Source organism: Lontra canadensis, unplaced genomic scaffold (assembly GCF_010015895.1).
Source record: "Lontra canadensis isolate GAN:19392208 unplaced genomic scaffold, GSC_riverotter_1.0 scaffold135, whole genome shotgun sequence".
Taxonomy (NCBI): Eukaryota; Metazoa; Chordata; class Mammalia; order Carnivora; family Mustelidae; genus Lontra; species Lontra canadensis.
This window is the reverse complement of record NW_022631129.1, coordinates 262,031-283,316: the sequence shown is the minus strand read 5'-3', so window position 1 is coordinate 283,316 and position 21,286 is coordinate 262,031. Positions and strand designations below refer to the sequence as shown.

The window sequence follows — 21,286 nt, the reverse complement described above, 5'->3', positions numbered from 1 at the left end:
TTTTTTAAAGATTTTATTTATTTATTTGACAGAGAGAGAGAGATTACAAGCAGGCAGAGAGGCAGGCAGAGAGAGAGGAGGAAGCAGGCTCCCTGCTGAGCAGAGAGCCCGATGCGGGGCTCGATCCCAGGACTCCGAGATCATGACCTGAGCCGAAGGCAGCGGCTTAACCCACTGAGCCACCCAGGCGCCCCGTTTGTTGGGTTTTTGATTACTCATTCAATTTCATTGCTGGTAATTGGTCTGTTCAAATTTTCTATTCTGCTTCAGGTTTGGGAAGTTTATTTTTCTAACAATTTATCTATTTCTTCAAGGTTGTCCATTCGTTGGCATATAATTTTTCATAATAGTCTCTTATAACTGTCTTTCTGTGGTATTGGGTGTGATTTCTCTTTTCTCATTTTTTAAAAAAAGATTTTATTTATTTGACAGACAGAGATCACAAGTAGGCAGAGAGGCAGGCAGAGAGAGAGGAGGAAGCAGGCTCCCTGCTGGACCCTGGGATCATGACCTGAGCTAAAGGCAGAGGCTTTAACCCACTGAGCCACCCAGGAGCCCCTTTCATTTCTAATATTTATTTGAGTCTTCCCTCTCTTATTTTTAAAAATGAAAGGTTTTAAAATGAAAGGCTAAAGGTTTATCAATTTTGATTTTTTCAAGGAACAAGCTCCTGGTTTCAGATTTATTACATTATATATATTTTAGATTCTATCTCATTTATTTCTGCTCTAATATTCCTTCCTTCCTTCCTTCCTTCTGCTGGTTTTGGGTTTTGATAGCTGTTCTTTTACTAGCTCCTTTAGATGTAAGGTTAGGTTGTCTGGGACTGTTTTTGTTTCTTGAGGTAAGCCTACATTGCTATAAACTTCCCTCTTAGAACCACCCTTGTTGCATCCCTAAGACTTTGAACTATTGTTTTCATTTTCATTTGTTACCATGTAATTTTTTATTTCCTTTTTGATTTCTTGGTTGACCCATTTATTGTTTAGTAGCATGTTATTTGTGATCTTTCCAGATTTTCTCCTGTGGTTGACTTCTAGTTTCATAGTGTTGTGGTCAGAAAAGATGTATGGTGTGCCTTCAATCTTTTATAATTTTTTGAGACTTGTTTTGTGGGCTAATATGTGATCTATTCTGGAGGATGTTCTGTGTGCACTCAAAAAGAGTGTGTATGCTGCTGTTTTAGGAGGGATGTTCTGAATATATGTTATATACTTTAGTGTGTTATTCAAAGCCACTGCTTGCTTGTTGATTTTGTTTGATGTCCACTGATAAGCGGGGTGTTAAATTCCCCTAATATTATTGTATTACTGCCAGTTACTCACTTTATGTTTGTTATTAACTGCTTTATGTATTTGGGTGCTTTCATATTGGGGGCACAAGTATTTACAATTGTTTTATCTTCTTGTTGGATTGTTCTTTTTATGACTTATACAGTGCCTTTCTTTATATCTTGTGACAGTCTTTGTTTTAAAGTCTGTTTTGTCCAATACAAGTATTGCTACCCTGGCTTTACCCTCACATCCATTTGCATGATAAATGTTTCTCCATGCCCTCACTTTCAATCTACATGTGTCTTTAGGTCTGAAATGAGTCTCTTATAGGCAGCATATAGATAGGTCTTGGTTTTTTTTTTTTTTAATCCATTCCATTGCCCTATATCTTTTTATAAATTTTTTTCGAAAGATTTTTATTTATTTATTTGACAGAGATCACAAGTAGGCAGAGAGGCAGGTGGGGGGGGGCGGGGAGCAGACTCCCTGCTGAGCAGAGAGCCCAACATGGTTTATAAATTTTTTTTTTAAGATTTTTATCACCCTATATCTTTTGATTGGAGAATTTATACATTTACATTCAAAGTAATTATTCATATATGTGTATTTATTGCCAATTTGGTACTTGTCTTGTGGTTGTTTTTGTAGTTTATCTCTGTACCTTTTTTTTTTTTTTTTAAAGATTTTATTTATTTATTTGACAGAGAGAGATCACAAGTAGACAGAGAGGCAGGCAGAGAGAGAGAGAGGGAAGCAGGCTCCCTGCTGAGCAGAGAGCCCGATGCGGGACTCGATCCCAGGACCCTGAGATCATGACCTGAGCCGAAGGCAGCAGCTTAACCCACTGAGCCACCCAGGCGCCCTCTCTGTACCTTTCTTCTCTTGCTCTCTTCTCTTAGTTTGCCAGCTTTCTTCAGTAATTTACTTTGATTTATTTTTATTTTTTTGCCTGTGTGTTACTGGTTTTTGATTTGTGGTTAACATTAGGTTTGTATTTAACATCTTCTGCATATTGCAGTCTATATTAAGTTGATGTTCGCTTAAGTTTGAACCCATTCTTTACTCCTTCCCCCCACATTTTAGGTATATGGTATCATACTTGATATCCTTTTATTTTGTAAGTCTCAGGACTTTTATGGATATGTTTATTTTTATTGTTTTTGTGCTTCCAATTTTTCTTAGTCTTAATTATGGTTTTTCCTTCCTACTCAAAGAATCCCCTTTAACATTTCTAGTAGGGTTGGTTTAGGGGTCATAAATTCCTTTAACTTGTGTTTTTGTGAGAAACTTTTATTCTCTCCTTCTAATCTGAATGATAGCCTTATGAACAGGGTATTCTTGGCTGATTTTTTCCTTTCAGTATGATGAATCTATAGATCATGCCACTCCTTTCTGTTCTTCCAAAATTTCTGCTGAAGAATCTTGATAGCTTTATTTGGTTTCCCTCGTACATAACAGTTTTCGCTTTCTGCTCTTAAAATTCTCTATCACTACTTTTTGCCATTTTAATTACTATGTGTCTTGGTGTGGACCTCCTTGGGTAGCTTTCGTTGGTGGCTCTCCGTGCCTCCTGGATCCGGACTTCTCTTTCCTTTCCCAGATTTGGGAAGTTTTCATCTATTATTTCTTCAAATAAATTTTCTGCCCCCGCTTCTCTCCCTTCTTCTGGGATCCCTATAATACAAATGTTGTTATACTTGATCATGTTGCTGTGTTCCCTACATCAAATCTCATTCTGCATAATTTTATTTCTCTCACCTGCTCAGCTTGACTATTTTATATTTCTCTGTCCTGAAGGTCACTGATACGTTCTTCTGCTCTTCTAGCCTTCTATTTATTCCAGCTAGTGTATTTTTAATTTTATTTATTGTGTTTTTTATCTCTGATCGGTTCTCTTTGTTGTCATTGATGTGTTCCACTCTTTTTTTAAACCCAGTGAGTATCTTTATAAGGTTACTTTAAATTCTCTATCAGGCACATTACTGATCTCCATTTGCTTAGGTCTCTTGTGGGTTTTTTTTCCCTATTCTTTCATTTGGGACATATTCCTCTCTCTCTTCATTTTCTTTAACTCTCTGTGTCTGTTTCTATGTGCTGGGAAATTCAGCTATGTCTCCTGTTCTTGGAAGTAGTGGCCTTATGAAGAAGGTCTCTGCTATGCAGTGTCCCCTGTTCACCAGAACCTGGCACTTCAGGGCTATCTCCTCTATGTGTTGTGTATGTCCTGCTGTTGTGGCTGAGCTGCTTTTTCCTTCAGTCTAATTGTCTTTAGTGGCTCTGTCTGTTATGGGGAGTACTTGGTCCCTGTGTTGTTAGTGGGCTAGTCTCGCACCACCTACAGATTGAATTGAGTCAGACTAGGCGTTTGCCAGAGATGCAGTAGCACCAAATTTTCCCTGTGTTGTCCCCTGAACTTTTGTTGGTGGGCAGGGCTTGCAGACAGACCAGTTGTCTGCCCCAACCCACTGCTGGGCCCTCTGACTGATCTGTGTGGTTATCTTTTCCCCTCTGCAGGGTAAGAGTCACTTGGAAGTGGTGTTGGCCCCTGTCAAGGTGCTTGCATACTGCCAGGCTGTGGCACCCCCCAGATGAGCTCTGGCTAAGAGTGTACTGAGGGGCAGAGCTGCAATGGTGAGGAGTGGGGGACCATGGTATGGTGGTGTTAGCAAAGTTTGTGTAGCACCAATCCCCTGCAGGATGGTTCTTCCTGAGTTAGGAGTGAGGCATACCTGTCTAAAGGGTGCAGATCTGCTGTAGCACAGCACAGGGGAGTGGGGTAGCAGTGTTAGCAAGTGAGGTAGTTGAGTGTCAGCATGGTGCTGGTTATTGCAGGAGGCCATGTGTTTATGCTGGGGGGCAGGGGATAGACATGGTACCTGCTGCTCCTTTGTTCCTGGAGAAGTCTCTCAAGGATTTCTCTGTTTTGCCTGACACGTTCTGAAATAAGTAAACTACTCTCCTTTTCATTTGCCCCAGGCGTTTTTCAAACTGCTGCTTCTAAGTTATATCTCCATGAGGCTGTTATACCAGAGACACTGCTAAACATCCTACAATTCATAGGAAAATCCCCACAATAAAAAATATCTGGTCCAAACTGAGGATAGTACTGCATCTGAGAAACCCTGATCTAGCTTAATTTGATATAAAATCATGGAACTGTACCCTGCTATCTTGCCTCCTATATGTGACTCCCACTTTTTTCTGTTACTAAAAAACTATGGGGGCACCTGGGTGGCTCAGTGGGTTAAAGCCTCTGCCTTCGGCTCGGGTCGTGATCCCAGGGTACTGGGATCGAGCTCCACATCGGGATCTCTGCTCAGCAGGGAGCCTGCTTCCCCTTTCCTCTCTGCCTGCTTCTCTGCCTACTTGTGATCTCTGTCTGTCAAATAAATAACTAAAAGCAATCTTTAAAAAAAAAAACTATGAAAAAAGTCTTCTTCATGAAGAGATAGACAAAAAAAACAAGTAACATCTATTGTGTACGTCTTATGTGCCAGATAATATCCTAAGCCCTTTGCACATGTTAGCGCATTCAAAATTCCCAACCACCCTGTGACAAGGTCTTGTTACGAACCCCACTGGAGACACTGAGGCCCAAGAAAGCCCACCGAACTTCATGATGCCTTCCAGAGAGGGTCACCCAGAGCCTGTAATCTGAAGCTTCAGCCCCAGGCCTGATGTGGACAACAAACTTGCAGCAGTGACAGCTGTCACAGTATGCATTACCTGAGGGGTCCCCAGTCTTTCAATCAGAGGGACAAGATGCAGTGGTGCATACTTTGATTCCAGTCTTTTCATTTTGGCATCAAGTCTCTCTCCCTCTGCGGTGGAAAAAATATTTTAATTTCTGCATTTTTATTTTAATTTTTTGCATGAAAAACGATTGCTGAAGTTTAATGTTGTCAAAGAAACAAATGAAAGATTTCTTAAGTTAACATTATACATAGAGATTCTCTCTGAACATTACAGAATTGGCTTATTTTAATTCAAAATGATAGAATTGACTTTCTGTTCAATATTCATTTTTTCTGAAACATAAAAATTCCAAATGTAATCAAAATCAGAGAATAGTACAAAACCCTCTGTACCCATCTGCTGCATGAGTATCAACTCATGACACTCGTTTCATAGATACTCAACCGTTATGAAACAACAGGATAGTAGCTATTTTGAAGCACATCCAAGACATAGCTTTTCAGCCTTTAATACTTCAATTATTCAATATTAATCTAACCACGTTACATTACCAATCACCTCCAGTTATGATGGAACAGGCACTGAAACTCAAACAAAACTGGCACTAAGTTCTCTGGTCACAAGGACTAAGTGTCACTACTACAAAGGTTAGTCTGCACTCCCTGGTAAGAGATACACAGACTCACCTTTCACGTGGACTCTCGGCAGGATGTTCTGAAATGGGGCTGCGTGCAAGAGGTCACACACTTCTTCTAAAGACTAGACCAAAAGAAGAGGACTGCATTAGGACATTTACCTCATCCAAAGACAGACAGAAAAGTTGTGCTGAAAACAAGATCTATATTTGCCATTTAGTGTAAAACAAATACTCTAAGTGGCACCATGCAGTAGAATTCTCTGGGATGATGGAAATGTTTTCTGTTTGTGTTATACATTGACATGTTACCAGCCACATATGGCTAGTATACCTGAATAACTGAATTTAAATTGTATTTACTTTTAATTAATTTAAATATAGACATGAGTAAAAACCAGTGTTGAATACTGAAAACAATGGCCTTTGTTTCCCAGGATTTACAGTCTGGCAGCCCTGATCTGCTAATTTGCTACTAGCCTCTTAAGAAGTTTGTAACTTAGTTATAACAGTTTACAACAATACACACTACATAGACAGGAGGAAGGGTAATTCCTCTGTGAACAGCACTAGATGCAGAAGGAAAGGCAGCATCACCTTTGTACACAAACGAAGTTCTGAGCAGTCACTCTGAACCTGATTTTGGATCACAACACCTCTAAAGAGGTAATAAAAACCCTGCAGAAGACCCATTCTCCAGAATATCGCTGTGTAAAGGGCAAGTTTACCTCTGATATCACAGGGGTTACAGAACTCCTAAAAACTTACCAAAAACCCATATGTAGTTAAGAACAGGGTATTTTCCAGACTCAGAGGCTCTTAAACTATAGAGAAGGGCCCTGAAGATTGGTGTGTTCCCCATGGGGCCTGTAGAAGATATGAAATGAGTTCTCTCTCACGCCTCCGACTCTACAGCCATCTTGAAATCTTATAATCCCACAGTAATAAGACAAATTTCTTTTTTTTTTAAGATTTTATTTATTCATTTGACAGAGACAAGTAGGCAGAGGCAGGCAGAGAGAGAGGGGATGAAGCAGGCTCCCTACCAAGCAGAGAGCCCAATGCAGGGCTCAATTCCAGGATCCTGGGATCATGACCTGAGCTGAAGGCAGAGGCTTTAACCCACTGAGCCACCCAGACACCCCAATAAGACAAATTTCTAAACAAAGAAACTGTTTTCAGAAAGTCAAGACATATATCAAATGATGGTATTTTTCCCTCTGAAAATTTCCCTGGATGATGGCAAAGCTAAGACCAAGAAGGGGAAGAGAAGACATTTTGTACTTATCAAGTGAGGGTCCTACTGTCACGTAACATAAATCTAGTGCCGCTGCCCCTTGTTCCACCTCCAGAAGGAGATTTACCCCTCCATACCATGTCTCTGTTCCTGAGGCCAGCAGCAAAGCATGAACTCCTCATGCAGAATATATGTAGTAGAAGCTACCTCTAGACCAGTGTACCCAGGACCTGTTCCCCTGGGCCTTCTATTCTGGTGAGAAAGATGTTGGGGGAGGAGAGAGGAACAAGCTAAAAAAGGGGACAAGATGAGATGATGATTCTGTGTTATGCAAACACATTAGAGGGCGATATCAATGGAATTCTATGCAGCTACAAAAAGGATAAGGAATGTCACCACTTCCTAATGTACAATGATCTCCAGCATGTATTTACTGTTGAGTGAAAAAAGCAACATGGAGAGAGGAGTGAATGCTGGCCTGCACCAACAGAGTGTGGGGGGCAGTTGGAAGGTGGGTGACTGACTGCCAGAAATTGGTCAGGCAAATGGATGGCAGGTGGGAGACTTGGTTAAGGAATGACAGCTGCCAAGCAGGAATGCTGGGGCAGAGCACCCAAGAGAGCTCTGCAGGCAGTTCAAGGAGCCTACAGCCAGCAAAACCACTCAAGTGGAGAAGGGCTCATCCAGCTGTGCTGCTTCCAGGTTCTATTACCAATGAGCTCAAATTTTTGCCCCCAAACCAAACCAGAAAAATTGAGAATAGTTACAAAAACCAGCATTTAAAACAAACAAGCAATTGATACTATACTAAAATAAAAAGTTTATTAAACACACACATACATAAACTAAAAACAAGCAAACAAACCAATCCTAAAACCCAAACAAACAAACAAAAAACCCCAACTACATTATCAAACTTTCTGGGCTAGGTTATTTTTGGTTTTTAAAAGTTTTTTAATTTAAATCCCATTTAGTTAGGAATGCCTGGGTGGCTCAGTTGGTTAAGCGTCTGCCTTTGGCTCAGGTCATGATCCCGGGGTCCTGGGATTGAGCCCCGCATCAGGCTCCCTACTCAACAGGGAGTCTGCTTTTCCCTCTCTCTCTCTCCCCCTCTGCCCCTTCCCTCTACTTGTTCTCTCACTTTCTGTCACATAAATAACATCTTAAAAATAAATAAATAAATCCAATTTAGGGGACATACAGTGTATTACTAGTTTCAGGGGTAGAATTTAGTGATTCAGCAGTTGTATATAACACCCGTGCTCATTACATCAAGTGCCCTCTCTTAATGTCCATCACCCAGTTACCCAACTCCCCCACCTCCTCTCCAGCATCCTGTTTGCTTCCTAGAGTTAAAAGTCTCTTATGGTTTGCCTCCCTCTTGTTTTTATCTTATTTTTCTTTCCCTTCCTTTATCTCTTTTGTTCCTTAAACTCCACATATGAGTGAAATCATCTGATATTTGTCTTTCTCTGACTGACTTATTTCGCTCAGTATAATACCCTCTAGTTCCATCCATGTCATTGCAAATGGCAGGATTTCATTCTTTTTGTTGGCTGCATAATATTCCTGTGTGTGTGTGTGTGTGTGTGTGTGTGTGTGTGTGTGTGTGAACTTTTTTATACCAGGCTAGGTTTGTAGGGAGCAGAATTTGAAAAGCAAAATTAAATTTCTTCAGAAAGTTAAATTTATCTATACAATGCACGGATTTGGTAAGACCAATATTTTTGGCTACTGAATCCAATCCTGGCACTGGCTGGGGCCGCTAATGCGCGATAGCATGGTCAGGCCCATGGGCCCCACCCACATACTTGTTGCCCTGGCAGCTGGGTCACAGTTACCATACTTTGCTAACGTGACAATCTGATTTACCCCGAGTATCTCTAGTCATAATATTGGGAACCCACACAAATACCAAAACATACTACCACCTTCCTCAGAGAGTCCAAAATAAGCACCAAGAACAGATCAATGTCTGGAGTCTTCAAAACTGTACTTGGGTTTGATGGGGTTTGGGCATAACCACATGAGATGGAGTGAGAATAGCCATGCCGTCTTCAACCTTGGAGAGTTTCACACTGATGGTTCTATAGGAAACAGCACCTCCTACTTCCAAAGGACAAAAGCAACACCACAGAATTCCAATCTGGGGCCAGGTCTGCTGCCCAACACAGAAAGTTTGGCTTCTCACCACTTGCACAAGATGCATGGACAAGGGAATCCAGAAAAAGGAGAAGTGAAGGGGTGACAGTGAGCAGAGGGTGTGAGGAGGGGTGGTGACAGGCATCCCTCTGAAGCAGGGCCACTGCTTCCATAAGAGAGTAATGCATGATGCTCACTATGCCTCAGGCATGGGCCCTGGAATCTGCTGCACTCAACTCGGATGTAGATGATGCTCTTTTCATTCAGTTTCAGAAATATTCACACACTCATAAGCCAAAGTTTGCTCTCAAAGCAATTGACAAACTTATAACATTTTTAAAAAAGATTTTGTTAATTTGTTTTTTTGTCAGAGAGAGAGAGAGAGAGAGAGTGCACAAGCAGGCAGAGAGGCAGGCAAAGGCGGAGAGAGAAGCAGGCTCCCTGCTGAGCAAGAAGCCCAATGTGGGACTCGATCCCAGGACCCTGGAATCATGACCTGAGCCGAAGGCAGCAGCTTAGCCAACTGAGCCACCCAGGTGTCCCAACAAATTTGTAACATTTTATAACATTTTTCCTAGGTGTCCAGTACTGTCCTTACCACTCAAAGGAGTTAAGCACAAGAGTATTCACCTAAGACACAAGCCTGGTTCCAGAAGGGAGAAGATGAGGGGGATCTGTGTCAATTGGGTGCTACTCACCAGGCCCCCAAGGCCTAGAGGATCCCCTTCACTGATGAGACCAATTCCCACTGAATGGTGGTGAGGTCTTTAGGAGTACTACGTGACTCTCACAAGGAATTTGCTTGTCTTGAGAGATATGCAACAGGCATAATTGAAGGAACCAGATAGCAAGGATCACACTGGTTCAAGATCCCTCTTTTTCTAACTTTCTAATACAGCATCACACTCCACCCTAAAGCCAATGAGTGTCCAATTGTTGACCTGACAATGGGTGTACACTATTCCTCTGAGCTGATGAGAGATAAGTTTTGCCCTTCCAGCATCGAACCTCTATGGTTCTATGATTCTTTTATGTCCATACAAGGATCCTTGACATCTTCTATTTTGTAGGTGAAGAAAAGCTTTTGATAGTTTATTTCCTAAAAGCACAACTAAACCAGAGGAAAAACCAGCCTTCTATGGTTCCCTGCCACTAAGTGAATTCCATAAGCCAGTCCTCCATCAGTAAAACTTGGGACTTCCTGCCATAACCCAAAACCAGGGACTAAAAAGCACCTTTAGACTTAGACACATATGGACAAGAAAAATTTCACTTTATGTTGCGTGTTCAGGAAAAGTCAGTATATGAAGGGAATCTTCCTATAATAAATATTTAAAATTCATGATAATAGATTATCATTTAAAGTAATTCTTCCTGGGGTGCTTGGGTGGTTCAGTCAGTTAAGTGTCTGGCTTCAGCTCAGGTCACGATCCTGGAGTCCTGGGATCGAGCCCCAGATCAGGATCCCTGCTCAGTGAATCTGCATCTCCCTCTCCCTCTGCCCTTCCACCCTGATCATGCCCTACTGCTCTCCCTCTCAAATAAATAAATAACATCTAAAAAATAAATAAATAAATAAAGCAACTCTTCCTAACTTTTCTGGTTGTTAAGAATTTACAAATATTGGGGCACCTGGCAGGCTCAGTTGGTTAAGCCTTCAACTGTTAGTTTTGGCTCAGGTCATGATCTCAGAACCATGGGACTGAGCCATGTGTTGGACTCTGCTCTCAGCAGGGAGTCTGCTTCTCTCTCTCTTTCTGCCCCTCCCCCTAGTCACATGTGCTCTCTCTCTCTCTCTAAGTAAATCTTTTTAAAAAAATTCACAGATAGTACAATAGAAGATTCAGTTCTCCCTAATGTTCCTGGAGCAAGGCTGGCCTAGATGTCAGCTGCTTGCTGGCCCCACAGCCAGCCTGCCTGCTCTTTGCAGGGCTGCCCAGCCCACCCTGTGACTTTGGTGGGTCCTCCACCTCATGCTGTCACTCCTGCTGTGGGAAAGGGTGGCACATGAGGGGCTGTTCACTCAGAGTCCATGCTGACTTACAGATGGCCTAGGGTGCCCTCTCATTGTTACCACGTGGAAAGGGTCTACCCAGGACCACAGCAACAGAGGGGAAAGCCAAAAGATACAGGTCCCGATGGGAGGCCATCAGCTCCCAGAGGTATCCACACCCAACCTTGGACTACCTGACAACATATATCTATATCTATATATTTGTAATTGGATGTAAGGTGGCCAATCCAGTAGCTTGGCCCCTAGAAACATGGCAGTCTGAATGCCATGCCCTGAAAGGCATATGGGCACCATGGTCCCAGTCACTGCAAAACATGACCCTGTCCCCGTCAAGCTCCCAGGGCCCTGAAGAAAGGAAAGTGCTTTAAGAAGCAACATAGCAGGGGCGCCTGGGTGGCTCAGTGGGTTAAAGCCTCTGCCTTCGGCTCAGGTCATGATCTCAGGGTCCTGGGATCAAGCCCCGCATCGGGCTCTCTGCTCAGCAGGGACCCTGCTTCCTCCTCTCTCTCTGCTTGCCTTTCTGCCTACTTGTGATCTCTGGCTGTCAAATAAATAAATAAAATCTTTAAAAAAAAAAAAAAAAAAGAAGCAACACAGTAAAAGATTTTCCCAAATAGGTCTAAAGACATAACCAATTAACACTGAAATGCCAATATGCTTCTTCAATACATTTGGCAAGCTGATACTGATACTCTGAACTTTCAGAGCAGAGCAAAGATAGATGAAGATGCAACATACCCTTGAAGAATATGGTAAGGGAATGTGTTCTGTCAGTGAGGAAGACTTAAGTTAGAGCTATATGTCACATGTTTTTTAGCTGGAGCAAATACTATATAATAAAACATTCCACAGGGCTCATAGTAAAACATTCTTAAATGATGAATTATCTTGCATTTTTGTTTTTTAGTTACAGGAAACAAATTCAAATTAAAATCTAAATAGTCACACACAAAAAAAGAATGGTGCTTTACCCTCATCAAATAACCCTAATAAATCTGGCCTCTAGAAAAATGCCTTTTTCAGGCACCTGTGGGGAATGACTACATGGCCTGGGGTTTGGCTGGGTTGAGCACTCACCAGGCTTTGCTCGATGAGCAGGCAGAAGAGGACAGCATTGCCCACTTCCCGCAGGTTTTGGAAGCACACTGTCTTCAGCTCCGCATACTCAACAATGTCCTTCAGCTGGTGGTGGAAGAACTCTAGGATGCCTGTGGTAGCAGAGAGTGAATAGAGAGACTGAGGGGGTTGGAGGCACAGTCTGGGGTCTACAGCTAGGAGCACTCGTGCTGGCCATGAAACATCCTCGGACACTGCCACTGTGCCTGCTATGAAAATGGCCACATGTCCCCTGACCCCAACATCTTTCTTGTTTGTCCATCACCTAGGCCTTGGGCCTTGGCTCCAAAGCCTCCATCTCTATCAACCCTGTATCTTCGGAGGAAGCACCACATCACAAGAATAAAGGAAAAAGACCACATCTCCAGCAGAAACAGAAAGGGTTTTGAAAAATTCAGTATCCCCTCACAGGCACAGAAGGGAACATATTTAATCTGATATACGGCTTCTATAAAAAACCTGCAACTAATGTCATACTCAGTGGTAAAACCTGCATACTTTCTCCCTGAGCTCCAGAGCAAGACAACACATTTTCTTCACTGTTCTAGAGATCCTGCATATTGTAAAGGGCACAACAAGACCAGGCATAAAAGCTGGAAGGAAAGTTAATATTCCTTCATTTGATCTATACATTCAAATGCCGACCCAGTCAAAAATCCACAAACTGACTCCAGAATGTATGTGGTCATGCAGAAGACCTAGAATAGCCAAAACAACTCAAAGAAGAACAAAGTTAGAGACTTAACAGGTTTCAAACTCCTCAGGCCAACATGCCAGTCCCAACTGCCATTTTGCAAGGACAACCAGGGCAGTTGATCCAGCAGATGAGTTCCCTGCCCCTCCCTGGTTGGTGATCTTCAAGGTCCGGGTGCTGTCCAGGAGTCAAGGCCTCCCAGTGTTCAGAGCCCCATCATGTAGGCGACTAATGGTGCTGCCTCCCTACTACCAGCTTCCTCCCTCAAATGTGGTAATTCCAGCACACCTGCCCACCCACCTGCTCTCAGATGGAAGGCTGGTTTGTTTGTTCTACTGGAAACTGATTAATCAGACTTTGATTAGATTCCTGGCTTCCTCCCACCCGGGCAAAGCAGATCCTATCCTTATCAGTAAATTTCGACTTGATTTCCTACACTGGGGTTTGACCACTCATGCTGTTCCCTCCATGCTACACCCCCATGGAGGTGCCACACTCACCAGGAGAGCCATACTCATGCCGGGGGAGGCGGCAGATCTTGGGCATCACCTCCATCAGTGTCTTCACGTACTGCAGGATTGTGCCTTGCAGCTGCAGGAGAGAGAGGCTGCATCAGCCACTGACATCATTGTCCCAGAGGTTGTGAGTGGTGCATGGGGCTTCTAAAAAGGAGTCTGTTTGTAAAACACATAGCAATGAGCAGGACCGAAAATCACGTTGGCTGGGAAAGGAAATCCTATCCACAGAACTAAAACAACTGCCACCAGGGTGACTTAACAAGACTAACTAAATGCATGTTCTAAAACACGATTCCCCAGGGCGCGTCTGGGTGGTTCAGTAAGTTGGGGCCTCTGCCTTCGGCTCAGGTTATGATCCCAGGGTCCTGGGATCGAGCCCCACATCGGGCTCTCTGCTCGGCATGGAGCCTGCTTCCTCCTCTCTCTCTGCCTGCCTCTCTGCCTACTTGTGATCTCTATCAAATAAATAAATAAAATCTTAAAAAAAATAAAAAAATAAAACACAATTCCCCCTTCAGGAGGCAAATGGTGTGAGCTGTGACAGTGGGAAGGCAAGGGACTCCAACTTTGGTGAGCACAGTGGCTCTGGGGAAGCAACATCCTCATGGGGTGGTTCCTGTATTCTTCTGATCGATTTGGTGCAGCTCCAACACTGGACTCTGTCACCTCATGCGCCTAACACCTTCCAAGTTATGTGTTTTGGGGCAAAGGCTCTAGCTGAGGGTCTTAACAGAGACTGAGTGGGTCATGTAGTCATGGCTGTGTCAAAAGACCCAACTTTTATATATTCTAATAGATTTTTGATCCAAAAAGATTGTATATTTTGTCAACTTCTGAGAATTCTGTCAACTTTTGCTTTGCATTGTTAATAATATCATCTCCTTGAGGATTGCCAGTTTTATCTACGTGGCCAAAAATTCAGCTTTAAGGATGGAAAAGACCTGAAGAATCTTAAAGAAATGGGCTCAACCACAGAAAGACAATTAAAATAGGGGCACCTGGGTGGCTCAGTCAGTTAAGCGTCTACCTTTGGCTCAGGATCTTGGGGTCCTGGGATCAAGTCCCGCACTGGGCTCCCCGCTCAGCAGGAGTCTGCTTCTCCCTTTGCCTCTGACCCTCCCCCTGCTCATGTCTTTCTCAAATAAATAAATAAAATCTTTTAAAAAATGACTAAAATAATGGGAAAAGATTAAAGATTAAGATTTTATGAAGTTCTTTCTCAATTAACAGAAATAATACATAGAAAACTAAATCTATATAGTCTACAAACATCATTTTCTCACTCTCTTTCCAAAAAGACTTGTAAACATAACTTCTGACCTCAAGTTACAGAGATGAGTGTCTAATCCTTTATTCACAGTTTAATCCCTGGCACCCAGGAAAGGGGCATACACCCTGTAAGGGGGTAGGGAAGGTTACTTCTTCATATAAAGGCCACATTTTCTTATAAGGAAATGTGTATTTGGGCACTTAGCTTTTTCTATGAATTACTTAAAATAACATGGACCAGGCTTTTCCACCCCAGTGAATTCAAGGCTGTGTGAGATACTGGTTTTTTTTTGTTTTGTTTTTTAAATAAAAGCTTCATATATGGTCTTACCTGTTCCTAGCATAGAGCTCCTAAAACCCTTCAAATTATCCTAAAAGAGCTTCTTAAAGGTGTCTCTTGTTATGTAAATGAGGTGACTTTCGGAAAGCACTTACCCATGGGGGCTGGTTGCCAGAAGAACCAACACCATGGTAAGATTTGGGACTTTTAGTACCACCCCTAGGCCTCTGGGGATGGAGAAGGGGCTAGAGGTTCATTCAGTCACCAAAGGCCAATGATTTAATCAGTCCTGCCTATGTAGTGAAACCCCCTTAAAAACCTAATAGGGTGGGGTTTGGGGAGCTTACAAGTTGGGGAACCATAACAGTTCCAAAAGTCACCTTGAGGGTACCCAAACTGCACGAGGACAAAAGTTCCTTTCTTTGGGACCTCTAGCTATGTAGGTCTTCACCTGGCTGTTGATTTGTATGCTTTGTAATAAACTGGTAATCTATTGAGTAAACTGGTCTCCTGAGTTTTGTGAGCTGCCCTAGCAGTTAACTGAATCCAAGGAGGGGGCTGCAGAAACCTCTGATTTATAGCCAGTGGGTCAGAGGCACAGGTGACAAATTATATTAAGAGATTGAGTGAGGGTGGGCGTGGGGCAGTCTTGTGGGTGAAAGCCCTTGGAACTGTGCGATCTGATGCCACCTCCAGGTAGACAGTGCTAAAATTGAGTTGAACTGCAGGACACCCAATTTGTATCCAAGAATTGCTCAGTGGAGTGTCTGAATCCTTTATTCCCCTCCTTACAGGACATTTGGGTGCAGAACCCTTCACCACGTAAAGGAAGTCCATGGAAGGAAACGTACCAGGCTCTTCACGACCTTCAGTAGCTCCTCCATGACCACAGCAATGCCCTGGTAGCCAAGCAGCCGGCAGATGACCTGGAAGTGAGGAGGCCCCACGAAGTTCCGGTAGCTGCCATAAATGCTAGAGTACGCCAAGTTCAAAGCCTGGGGGATAAAGAATGTAAGTGCTTCATGAAGTCTCCAGTGTTCTCCATATGCTTACTGTGCCCATAAGATGAAGAACTGCTGCACCCAAGATCTAGTCACTATACATACCCTTAAGGCGGAGAACACCAGGGAATTTATTAGACTCCCCCTTACTGGTATTTATGTCTTCAACATAAAGACATTACTAGCAAGCTTGTTAAAACAGAAAGAAAACCAATATCAAAGATTTATCAAACTGCCAGTTCTACACAAGCCATTTTGAGGTCCTGGAAAGAGAGACAAGCACATCCTCACTGCTGCCTCCTCAGAGCTGCTCCCAGTCTCCAGAGGACAAGAGAACGACAGAGCAGTGGAAACGGTCTTCTCAGGGACACACATGGAGCTGGAGACAGAGGCTCCCACAAGGCGAGCAGATGACAAAGTCAATCAGGGTGGTTTCCGGTAGGAGGGCGCCTCCAAGCTTATCTAAGGACATGGTGCACACTCAGCAGGAGGACGCCTAACAAGTATTCAGTGTTGTGTGCTTCCCTATGGGCACTTCTTCAGCTGCATTCCACAAATTCTGATAGATTTAGATTTCATTTCGTTAGGTGTCTTTTAAAAATTTCCCTTGAGACTTCCTCTTGACCCATGGATCAGATAGAAACACAGTAGTTTCTAAGCCTTTGGAGATTATCTTGTCATCTTATTATTACTGACTTCTAGTTTGAATCCACTATGGTCAGAGAACACACTCTGTATGACTTCAACTCTTTTAATTTCCTTGAGGTTTGTTTTATGGCCCAGAATATGGTCTATGTGGGGGAATGCTCCCTGGGCACTTGAAAACAATGTATGTTTTGCTGTTGTTGGGTGGAGTGTTCTAGACATGTCATTAATATCCTTTTGGTTGATGCTGTAACAACTAAAGTTCTTTATTGTTGCTGATTTTCTGTCTACTGACTTTATTGATGACTAAGAAGAATGTTGAATTCCCCAACAATAATTGTGGACTTGTTCATTGCTCTTTTCACTTATGTCAGTACTTGCTTCAAGTATTTTGAAGTTCTGCTACTTGGTACACAAACATTTAGGATTGCCATATTTTCTTGGTAGCTTGGCCTTATAATATAATGTCCTTCTTGGGTCTCCGACTATCTTTGCTTCAAAATCTACTTTATGTTATATTAATATAGTCACTCCTTTCTTCTGATTAATGTTTGCATGATGTATTTTTATCCATCCTTTTACTTTCAACCCACCAATATAATTTATTTGAACTGCATTTCTTGTTCAATCATGTTTTTTGAATTCACTCTGCCAAACCTCAGTATTTTAACTGTATTTAGATCACTTAAATTTAGTACATTTATATTTAGTAATTATACATAATGTAATTATTGATAGATAATCTAAGTAGGGTCTGCTTCATTCTTCCTGACTTCTTCTGGGTCACTTAAACATTTCTAGAATTCCACTGTGAATGATCTATAGTAATTTCAAGAGTATCTCTTCACCCAGATGTGTTAGTGGTTGTTCTAGGTCTTACATTATGAGTTATCACAATCCACTGTTATCAACATTTTACCACTTGGATTGAAGTATATCAACCTCCCCTTCATTTAGGTTCCCTGAATCCTCCCCTGCCCCCTTTATCATTGTCTTAAATATTTCCTCTACATACACCAAAAACCACATCAAAAAGCTGATTCTGAAGAATCAGCACAGCAGGCCTGGATGCTCAGCTCTTGAGTATCCTCAGGAGCCCTGCTTCCAATTCCTGGGAATTTAGCCTGTAAAATGTTACCAACTGATAAAGTTGTTTTCTACTACTGGGACATTTAACCATGCTACAACTTGTCTAGGCTGGATGTATAAATAGTAATTTATGGGGGCTCCTTTCCTTCTGGGGGTTCTGGAGTTTTTAGTAGCTGTGAACAGTCAAGACAGGAGGCATGTGCCTATGTACCCAGCCCTAGTGAAAGCCTTGGACCTGAGCAATTGAGTGGGCTCCTATTCTCTGGCCAGAAAAACTGCATGAACCATGCAATTCCCATAAGGGACAATGTTGGTAGCCTGTGCCTGGTTTGACCACCACCTGATGTGTCTTTTTCCCTTACTGGTCCTGCTTTGCATCCTTCTGCAATAAGGAACTATAGCTGTGAGTATAACTGAGTCTGTGAGTCCTTCTAGACAATCAGAATGTATGGGTGGTCCTAGAACCCAAAAATAGAAAGTATGGGACTAAACAATTACCAAACACAACAATGACAAGGTTGGAAGCTCCACTAAGTGCCCATCCTGTGCCCAAGCCTACAACCCCCACTTACAACCATAATCCCACCTGAAAGGGGGCATATTTTGATCAACAACTTAGATATACTTTCCTCTTCCCAAGTGCTCCTTAAAGTACCACAATGTGTATTTAAATGCTAGGATTCAGTGTGAGGTTTTTGCTTGATAATAAATTATAATGTTTCAAAAGAAAACGATGAGAAATATCAGTGATATCTGATGGCCTCAGGAGCTTGGGAAGGTGCTAGAGGAGGACCCTTAGCTTACTCCCATCTCATCTCCAAGATAGCATCCATCTCCAAGTCAATAACTTGGAGAGCGATCTGAATCCTGGGAGAACAAACTCCATAATGAAATACAGAGAAGAAGCTACATCTGAAATATTAGGAAGATCAGAAAAGCAGAGGGAGGCTGCCCACAAGAGGAGGGAGCTGTGTGTCCAAAGAGGGCAAAGAAATAGGACCCTGCACCAGGAAGCTCACATAGGGAGGACTAAATCTCTGTAACTTTTGGCTTTAAAAACCAGAGGAGCTGTATCAAAATCGAAAGCAAGCCAACACCAGTCATATTATAGTTAAATTTGCAAAATATAGCGATAAAGAAAAAAAATCCTAAAAACAGCAAGACAAAGGAAGTCCCTAACTTAAAAGGAAGACCCCACAAGGTTAGCAGCAAATCTCTTTGTAGAAATGTGGCAAAACAGAAGGGACTGGCATGATAAATTCAATGTGCTGAGTGAGAAAAATCTGCAGCCAGGAATACTCTATCCAGCTAGGCTAGCATTCAGAATAGAAGGAGATGAAAGAGTTTCCCAGAAAACAAAAACTGAAGGAGTTCATGACCATTCATCCAGCCCTGAAAGAAATAATAAGAGAGATTCTGTGAGTGGAAGGAAAGACAAAAAAGCAACAAAGACTAGAAAGGAACACTAGAAAGGAAGGAACACTAGAAAGGAACAGAAAAAATCTCCAAAAACAATGACAAAACAAGTAAAAACAAGGTACTAAATACATATCTATAAATAATTACTCTGAATATAAATGGACTAAATGTCCTCGCCTCTGCTGAGGGACATTTGAAGCCAGCCTGGCTATGGTCAGAACACTCAGCAGGGCAGCATTATCCCCCACTCACAGCAAGGTCTGTGACATGTGGCACAAATAGACCTGGGAAGAGGAGTAGACATAAGCTCTAGGGATAAAGGCCTCTTCCCTTTAACCTCTCTAAATCTAGCCCTCCCTGACTTCAAAAACTGATACCTTGACTCAACAACTGCCAGAAACCTAGGAAAAACATCTTGGGTCTTCCTTTTCTGTCACCCTCCATCTTTAGGTCATAAGCAAGTCCCATCAAGTCCACTTCCAAAATATCCCCTGAACCCATCTACTTCTCTTCACCTCTGTCAATGCCACTTAGTCTAAAGCACTACCTCCTGCTTGGACTAGGGTCACATCTCTCCACCAGCCATCATTCTCCATTTGCCTCCTTGACGCCCCATCCCCCTGGCCCTAAGCTGCCTGCCCTAAACCGCTACCCACCCCATCTCATGACAGAGCCTTGGCCCTCAGGGCCCCCTGCAGGATTGGTTCCTCCTCAGCATCCAGACCTTGCCAGAGCAAGACCTCTCCAAAAACCAGCTCTGTCACAACATCCTAGGAGCACACCTTCTCATAAGGACATGCCCATCCCCCCTCCCAGGTACATGCAAAGCACGTGGTACCATCCAAATGCAGAAAACAGGGATAGCATCAATTTCAGCTTGCAATTCCACAAATCCTTGCAAAACACAGGTGGCTTCTATTTCTGCCAATGCTTGTTTCCCTTTCATCCCAAATATATCCTCTACTTAACCCTCTGGCTTGTCCCACTAAGACATCTATCATTTTCTTCTTGGCTGACAGGTTGAAACTTTAAATGGACACATTAGTTTGTAAAGTGTTGTGAGGTTGTGATTAAGACAGAAGCGGGCGGCTAAAGGGAGATGACATCACAAGCCTGGAGAAGTTGGAGGAGAGAAGAAGAGTGAGCCAAGGACCTGTCTCTTCAAAGACCTGTCATAAGGGAAGACTGACATGTTGACACCCTCCTGAGAGCCACGACAAGAGACCTGAAGGTAGTCCTTTTATGTAATTATGTTAATAGGCTCATTTCTGCACCTTTGAGAATAATGTGCAGAAAATACAGAGAAGATCTGCTCAAACCTCAGTCCCTCAAAGCTTCAGAGGAGAATGAGCAGCAGCTACTCAGTGCTAAAGGCTTAGAGGCTGCAGGGCCTAGTGTGTATAGCTGGGAAAGGGGGCGAGCCCCCACTTCCCTACACAGCCCACAGGCTGGGCCGTGTGAAGACTGAGACCAAAACCAACATTGGAGGGAGCAGCTTAAAATCCTAGTGAGAACAGTACAAACATATCACAGAGTTCAGAAAAGGAAAACCTTTCTCAGCCTTAGCCCTCCCAGAGACAGCCACTGTTTAGCATTCCAATAATCTTTGCTCTGCATATATCTTTTTGTAATTAGGGTCATTCTATTTGGAGTATGATTTAAGTTAATAAAATACAGATCCCATAAGATATCACAAGATTTAAGTAAGTATTTGTAATGAGTATATTGTTTTCCACTGAACAACAAGGTATTCTAATATTCTTGATGGTTAGTTAGGCTGCTTCCATATTTTTTATCACAATGTTGTATGACCACCCCCATAACAGACCTTACTTTATACTTGTCTTATTCCTTAGCTGTCCAGCTTCCTACAAGTGAGAACATTTAAATATTTTTTTCTTTTTTAAAAATTATTATTAATATATAATTTATTATTTGTTTTAGGGGGACATGTCTGTGATTCATCATATCTAATAAACAGTGCTCACGATAACACATACCCTACCCAATGTCCATCACCCCATCCCTCCCATACCCCTCCACTCCAGCAACCTCAGTTTGTTCCCTGAGATTAAGAATCTCTTATGGTTTGTCTCCAGAGCTCTCTGGTTTCTTCTTCATTATTTTCCTCTCTTCCCATATAATCCTCTGCCTTGTTTCTCAAATTCTACATGGAAGTGAGATCATATAATTGTCTTTCTCTGATTCACTTATTTTGCTTAGCATAATACCATCTAATTCCATCCACATCACCATTG

At 42.5% G+C, this 21,286-nt stretch overlaps 1 protein-coding gene across 3 annotated transcripts in view; it reads right to left on the bottom strand.

Annotated features, from left to right (window-relative positions):
* The window catches only part of CYFIP1 (cytoplasmic FMR1 interacting protein 1), a 122,853-nt gene that overhangs the window by 6,730 nt on the left and 94,837 nt on the right, over positions 1–21,286 (bottom strand). For all 3 annotated transcript variants that reach the window (XM_032843113.1, XM_032843112.1, XM_032843111.1), the window contains 5 exons: positions 15,726–15,869; positions 13,308–13,398; positions 12,075–12,205; positions 5,657–5,729; positions 5,001–5,095 (listed from right to left, as the gene is read on the bottom strand). In XM_032843113.1, the coding sequence (XP_032699004.1) occupies positions 5,001–5,095; positions 5,657–5,729; positions 12,075–12,205; positions 13,308–13,398; positions 15,726–15,869 (534 nt within the window). The remainder of the gene's footprint in view (positions 1–5,000; positions 5,096–5,656; positions 5,730–12,074; positions 12,206–13,307; positions 13,399–15,725; positions 15,870–21,286) is intronic.